Genomic DNA, 7,965 nt, shown 5'->3' with positions numbered 1-7,965 from the left:
GGAACACATCTAGTTCCCTGAACACATCTAATTCCCTGAACACATCTAGTTCCCTGAACACGTCTAGTTTCTTAACACATCTAGTTCCTTGAACACATCTAGTTCCCTGAACACATCTAGTTTCCTGAACACATCTACTACCCTGAACACATCTAGTTCCCTGAACACATCTAGTTCCCTGAACACATCTAGTTCCCTGATCAGATTTAGTTCCCTAAACACATCTAGTTCCCTGAACACAACTTGTTCCTTAACACATCTAGTTCCTCAAACACTTTAGTTCCCTGAACACATCTAGTTCCTTAACACATCTAGTTCCCTGATCACATCTAGTTCCCTGAACACATCTAGTTCCCTAAACACATCTAGTTCCCTGATCAGATTTAGTTCCCTAAACACATCTAGTTTCCTAAACTTTCTTAGGCGAGCTTATTTATTATTATTAGGCATTGTTATACACTTGCGGCAGTTAATTATCGTATTTCTAAAAAATAAATATAACGAAAAATATGTAAAACTGTATGATTGCCTTTATTTTAGGGACATAACTCCCCGTCCCCTTTTAGCACATGTGTGTTTGTGTGTGTGTGTGTATGTGTGTGTGGAGGGGGGGGGGAGTTGTAAACAGCAATACATTTTTCACGTAACTATTCAAAATCTATATTATGCAAATCGAAACAAAAATAAACCGGGAGTGATCTCCCCTAAACTTTTTCGAATATTCTTTTATAAAACAAGCGTTTGTATCATTTTGCACTATTCTATTTTTAAAAAAAAATATATTCTTATATAACGCTACGGTGACACGGGATAGAGAAATGATTTTTAATCCATTTTTAATTTATCAAGTTTTATAAGTAGCATACAAAAAAGAATTGCGCACCAAGTGAACGCCAAATAAAGATGTTCATAATAGTGCGCAATATTATTAGTACTTTATAAATTTACATGCGTTTTTTGAGAAATCGGAAATAGCGTAAATTATTACTTCCGGTCAACGGAAATTACTTAAAATTTGACAGAAGGTAGAGAATTAGATCTTTTACTTACATGTGAAAATTTTATTTATCTATCTGAAAAAGTTCTCAGGTTAAAGGCTTTTGAAAAATTCAAAGTAGAAAAAGTACCACTTCCGGTTATCGGAAATCGCTCAAAAGTTGATACGGATCTACGATTTTGATAAAATGTTTATATATGAAATTTAATCAACATAGCTGTAAATGTACTCAAGTTATCGTGTTTACACACACACACAGACACACTGACATACGGACAAGATTGCAAAATAATGTTTTTCCGTATTACACGATTACAAGATTTTCTATATACTTCGTATATACGAGAAAGTAAAAAGTGTGTATAGCAGATAGAGCAAGTCGTGGCAATTATTTAAATGTAGACATCGATGTATCTCGTGTTTGAAGAAAATGAGTATATGTCAGATTGTTCGTGTATGTGTGTGTAAAGCTGTAGTTTCGCGTGTGTGTATTTCTGCAAGGTTTCAAAAGACATGTGTGTATGTCAGTAAGTATGTATGTCTGTAGGTTTGTGTGTAAGTGCGTGCAAGAGTAGGCTACAGAAGGTTTGTGGGTGCCGAGGTGTGTGTCACACACCATGGTGTCGGAGATTTCGTCTAAAGGTGTCTTGGTGAGACACCATGTGTTGATGTGAATCCATGGTGTTTTGATGTGTCTTGATTTAACACAATGGTGTCTTGATGTAATACCTTTTCTTGTTATAACACCACATTTTCTTTGGGTGTGACACCGCGGTGTCTTTGGGGTGACACCATTTCTTGATGTTAGACCATGTTGTTTTGGGTGTGACACCATATCTGGACGTGACACCTTATCTTGATGTGACACCATGGTGTCCTTGTGTTACACCACGGTGTTGTGGGTGTGATACCGTATCCTTATGTGACACCATATCTTGATGTGACACCATGGTGTCTTTGTGTTACACCACGGTGTTTCGCATGTGACACCATATCATGATGTGACACAATATCCTAATGTGACACCATGGTGTCTTGATGTGACATATCTTAGTGTGACACCATATCTTGATGTGACACCATGGTGTCTTTGTGTTACACCACGGTGTTTCAGATTTGACACCATATCATGATGTGACACAATATCCTAATGTGACACCATGGTGTCTTGATGTGACATATCTTAGTGTGACACCATATCTTGATGTGACACCATGGTGTCTTTGTGTTACACCACGGTGTTTCGGATGTGACACCATATCTTGACGTGACACCATATCTTGATGTGACACCATGGTGTCTTGATGTGACACCATATCTTGACGTGACACCATATCTTGACGTGACACCATATCTTGATGTGACACCATGGTGTCTTTGTGTTACACCACGGTGTTGTGGGTGTGATACCGTATCCTTACGTGACACCATATCTTGATGTGACACCATGGTGTCTTAATGTGACAATATAATGTCATCACGACGCTTACTGCAGTATTCTCGCCCAGGTGGACGAAATGAGGGAATGGTTCAGAGCGTGGAAGAACCAGAACCCCTACCCGCGAGACTACAGGCCCTACTTCGTGCCACTCCTCTGTTACATGGAGGGGGCGTGGACCAGAAGCAGTGTCAACGTCGATGAGCCGTTTTTCAGCGATAGACACGCCATAGACGCCTCGACCTGGTTTGACCTACAGGTCAGTAGGTTTAAGCTCTCGCATTCAGATCAGTAGATTTAAGCTCTCATATCCAGCTCAGTGGGTTTAAGCTCTCACATTCAGCTCAGTTGGTTTAAGCTCTTTTGAAATTTATTAGTTTCCATATTTAGATCAGTATGTTTAAGCTCTCTTTTTTTATTTATTAGATTCCACTTTCAGATCCGTAAGCTCTCTTTAAAAAAATAATAACGTTCGATCAAAAGATTTAAGCGCTCATTTAAAAATATCATGCCTCTTTTCAATAACCATACTTTGTTTGTCCTTTCACATTTAAAAATATAAAAAAAAAATTGAATTCGCAATAACAAAAAAATGTTTGGTCTAATGATAATAAAAAGTAAATAGAAAATGTACGGAACTATCGGGTCTAAAACAATTGTGACTTAAAATTTAGGCGTTCTATTAATATTTTACGAACTAATACAAGTTTCCAATTTATAATTTTTGTGCGCAGTTTTCCGTTGCGCCTCTTTCCGGTCACCGATAATCACATTCTTAATAAAAGTATAAAATAAATCGGGAGTGATCTCCCCTCAACTTTCTTGTATAAATGTTGACGCTTTATGACGTTCTGTTGATGCACTGCAGGAGAAGATACGGTTTACAGGCTACACCGGGATGTCGAGTCCTGGGGAGAACTACGCCTTCCTGCCCACCGCCATCATGAACATCACCCAGGCTGGAGTGCCGGAGTACGCACAGTGGAACTACAGGGTCCTTTGTCATAGGCTCTCTGTTGATGTGCCCACCTCGTACTTTGTTCTACAGGATGATGTGGCCACCAGATTGTCTAAACGTTACAACATGGAAAGGCTCGCGGTAAGTTATGTAGGGGCCATTGGTCCAGGTAAGTTATGTGAGGGTGACTTTTCGGGTAAGTTATGTGAGGGTCACTATACGGGGTAAGTTATGTGAGGGTCACTTTTCGGGTAAGTTATGTGAGGGTCATTGGTCGAAGTAATTTAGGAGAGGGTCATATATATATATATATATATATATATATATATATATATATATATATATATATATATATATATATATATATATATATATATATATAATATATAAAGGCGTATATAGTTATTTATTTATATATTTATTTATTTTTTTATTTTTTTATTTATGACACTATATGATGTACAACAAAATCAATGTTTGTTTTCCTTTTGTAGACCACACGAGCCGCGAGATACAAAATAGTCAACCCAGATGATGAAAAATTTTCCTACTGGTCTGAATTAGATTCCTACATGGCGGAAGTTCCAGGCAAAGATAACTATGGAGCCCAAATCTACGACACTTTCTTTGACGCGCCCCTCTACTCCGCAAAGCCCGAATCCACGGCCCAGCTGAACGTGGCATACTACCACCACAGCTACAAAATGGACCCCAACGAAAAGCCTCTCATCCGTGGGTTCTCCGACCCTAATATCTACATGGCGGAAAACACGCAAGAAAAGGTGTTCCCCGTCTCGGCAACAATATGCAAGGAGGACCTCTGCAAAACGTATGAGAAACGGATGAGCTACGCGCTGCCCACGGAGATAATTTACCTGACCCCCCTGTCAAACTGGAACCCCTACAACCTGGTCTACCACACTGGGGCCTCCGCCTCCATTGTCACTAGAAACAGACGAGGCGGGGGTGTGACCCAAGCGGAGGCCTACAACGGGACGAACTACAGCACCTACTACCGCACTCCAATTGAGTTTTTCGCCGGCGGGGAGGTCGGAAAAGACCCAGCCGACACCACAGTAGCCTACGTTGGGGTCCTAGACCCCGAGGGTAACGTGCGAAACGTCTCCTCCTCCGGGTTCAGAATTCAACTCCCCCCCATCGAAGGTCTCGGGATCCTGCGAACTCGCTACTCACTCATGCCTGTTCACATGGAAAGCTCGACAGTCTGGAAGGAAACCAACGCCCTTAAGAAAGTCATCATGAACATGTACGGCAAGGAAAAGTTTTTGATCGAGAAGTTATATAAGCCTACAGCATGAAACTTCGACTTTAAAACTATCTGACGCTTATAATCTGCAAAACACCTTGTACTGTACCAAAATATAAAGTATTTATATTAAAGGCCTACATTTATTTACATTTGTTAAACAGAGCTATTGTTGCTGGAAACATTTAAAACATAGCTATCTCTCTCTCTCTCTCTCTCTCTCTCTCTCTCTCTCTCTCTCTCTCTCTCTCTCTCTCTCTCTCTTTCTATGGTCTATTAAATAGAAGTTGTTTAAATTCACCATTGTTAGGTGAGACTTTTCAAATAGTTTGACAATCGCATTTTATCATTAAACTATTTTTACACCAATTTTTATTTTGCTTTTGAATGTATGACCTGTGCATCTGTTGAGTCCTTTCTTTGCTTTATTTCCAATAGGCAACTACTGCCGTTTGCATTCTACTCTGTCTTTCACACTTTTTAAACGTTGGGATGTCTGCTACTCTTATGAAATATGGTGGCGTAATAACTGGTTAATAGTGTTTCTTCCAGCCATCTCTTCGAAACGAAAAGAAATTTATGTAGAAAATACATACTTTTGACAGTGCCCGACCCCCCCCCCCCCCCCGGAGAAATAAGTCTGGAGGAAGCACTGCTGGTAAAGTCAACCAATATAACGCCTATGGTAAAGTCAAGCAATATAACGCCTATGGTAAAGTCAAGCAATATAACGCCTATGGTAAAGTCAACCAATATAACGCCTATGGTAATGTCAAGCAATATAACGCCTATGGTAAAGTCAACCAATATAACGCCTATGGTAAAGTCAAGCAATATAACGCCTATGGTAAAGTCAACCAATATAACGCCTATGGTAAAGTCAACCAAAATAACGCCTATGGTAAAGTCAAGCGATATAACGCCTATGGTAAAGTCAACCAATATAACGCCTATGGTAAAGTCAACCAATATAACGCCTGTGGTAAAGTCAAGCGATATAACGCCTATGGTAAAGTCAACCAATATAACGCCTATGGTAAAGTCAACCAATATAACGCCTATGGTAAAGTCAACCAATATAACGCCTATGGTAAAGTCAAGCAATATAACGCCTATGGTAAAGTCAACCAATATAACGCCTATGGTAAAGTCAAGCAATATAACGCCTATGGTAAAGTCAAGCAATATAACGCATATGGTAAAGTCAACCAATATAACGCATATGGTAAAGTCAACCAATATAACGCCTATGGTAAAGTCAAGCGATATAACGCCTATGGTAAAGTCAACCAATATAACGCCGATGGTAAAGTCAAGCAATATAACGACTATGGTAAAGTCAACCAATATAACGCCTATGGTAAAGTCAAGCAATATAACGCATATGGTAAAGTCAACCAATATAACGCCTATGGTAAAGTCAACCAATATAACGCCTATGGTAAAGTCAACCAATATAACGCCTATGGTAAAGTCAACCAATATAACGCCTATGGTAAAGTCAAGCGATATAACGCCTGTGGTAAAGTCAACCAATATAACGCCAATGTTAAAGTCAAGCGATATAACGCCTATGGTAAAGTCAACCAATATAACGCCTATGGTAAAGTCAACCAATATAACGCCTGTGGTAAAGTCAAGCGATATAACGCCTATGGTAAAGTCAAGCAATATAACGCCTATGGTAAAGTCAACCAATATAACGCCTATGGTAAAGTCAACCAATATAACGCCTATGGTAAAGTCAAGCAATATAACGCCTATGGTAAAGTCAAGCAATATAACGCATATGGTAAAGTCAACCAATATAACGCCTACGGTAAAGTCAAGCAATATAACGCCTATGGTAAAGTCAACCAATATAACGCCTATGGTAAAGTCAAGCGATATAACGCCTATGGTAAAGTCAACCAATATAACGCCGATGGTAAAGTCAAGCAATATAACGACTATGGTAAAGTCAACCAATATAACGCCTATGGTAAAGTCAAGCAATATAACGCATATGGTAAAGTCAACCAATATAACGCCTATGGTAAAGTCAACCAATATAACGCTTATGGTAAAGTCAACCAATATAACGCCTATGGTAAAGTCAACCAATATAACGCCTATGGTAAAGTCAAGCGATATAACGCCTGTGGTAAAGTCAACCAATATAACGCCAATGTTAAAGTCAAGCGATACAACGCCTATGGTAAAGTCAACCAATATAACGTCTATGGTAAAGTCAAGCGATATAACGCCTATGGTAAAGTCAACAAATATAACGCCTATGGTAAAGTCAACCAATATAACGCCTATGGTAAAGTCAAGCGATATAACGCCTATGGTAAAGTCTATCCCGCCTATGTTATTAAATTCCGCAACGTGACGCCACTGTCAACTATCCTTCTGGTGTGACCTCTCTATGCAAACATCGCGAAAAGATTTTATTTGCTGAAGAAACGCTAAAATTTTCTGTTGCTTGTCATTAAGGATAGAGCTTATTTCGGCAAACGATCGAGGAAATAGGCTTACTGCTTTCACGAATTGTCGGGCATAAAAAAACTTTTCTTACAATTACCTCTTACAGTTTACACAAGAGGAAATAAGAGCGTTGTTTATTTCCTCTACCCTAACAAAAATACCCGAGGTGAAAACGCCTACATACTATATAACTACATGCTACAAAGTAGCTTAATTCATTGATTTTGTTTGTCATTACTGACAAAAACCATGAATATAACTTTCTCAGACTAAACCTAGCACTAATCCTAACACCTAGCACTAACTCTTAACCCCAGCTCAAGCCCATAACCCTAGCTAACATATAATGCGTTATAATTATATTAAAGCTATTTCCACAATAAATAAAAAGAGCCCACGGTAGTTCTGTTTGGTTTTGAACCCAAAACTTCTCGATAGCCTCCGACTGTTGATTATGTCACGAAACACTTAAAATTAGCATAATGTAAAATCAGTCAAAGTACCGTTCGAAAATTCTATTTTTTTTATATTTTCTTCATAGTAATTTAGATAGTAGTGTATTATCAATTATTTAAAGAAAATCATTTATTTATCCTTTTAATACATTATTACATAAAAGCTTGTTATTAAACCGTTTTTTATCATTTTTTCAGCACTTAAATTAAAAAAAAATAATTATACAATAGTGTTGCATGACTTAAAACTATTGCACACCAAATGAACATGATAATGCACGTATAATAGTGCTGGATAGTAGTAGGACACCCTACTAATTTAAAAAAGATTTAATTGATTCATAAGAAACTAATTAGGCATCCAATTATGTAAACATTTGA

The 7,965-nt window shown here is 38.3% G+C and overlaps 1 protein-coding gene across 2 annotated transcripts in view; it reads left to right on the top strand.

Moving 5' to 3' along the window:
* The window catches only part of LOC131941943 (uncharacterized), a 10,887-nt gene extending 5,865 nt beyond the window's left edge, over positions 1-5,022 (top strand). Inside the window, exons 5-7 of one of the 2 annotated variants that reach the window (XM_059301574.1) lie at positions 2,506-2,694; positions 3,304-3,534; positions 3,888-5,022. In XM_059301574.1, coding sequence (XP_059157557.1) covers positions 2,506-2,694; positions 3,304-3,534; positions 3,888-4,712 — 1,245 coding nt within the window. In that variant the 3' untranslated portion in view covers positions 4,713-5,022. The remainder of the gene's footprint in view (positions 1-2,505; positions 2,695-3,303; positions 3,535-3,887) is intronic. The other variant, XM_059301575.1, reaches the window with a different exon arrangement.
* Positions 5,023-7,965: the final 2,943 nt, after the last annotated feature.

The sequence above is a fragment of the Physella acuta genome, unplaced genomic scaffold (genome assembly GCF_028476545.2).
Source record: "Physella acuta isolate Inbredline_101_S28 unplaced genomic scaffold, ASM2847654v3 ptg000378l, whole genome shotgun sequence".
Classification (NCBI taxonomy): domain Eukaryota; kingdom Metazoa; phylum Mollusca; class Gastropoda; family Physidae; genus Physella; species Physella acuta.
The sequence above is the reverse complement of the archived record's forward strand: the minus strand, read 5'-3'. Positions and strand labels throughout refer to the sequence as shown.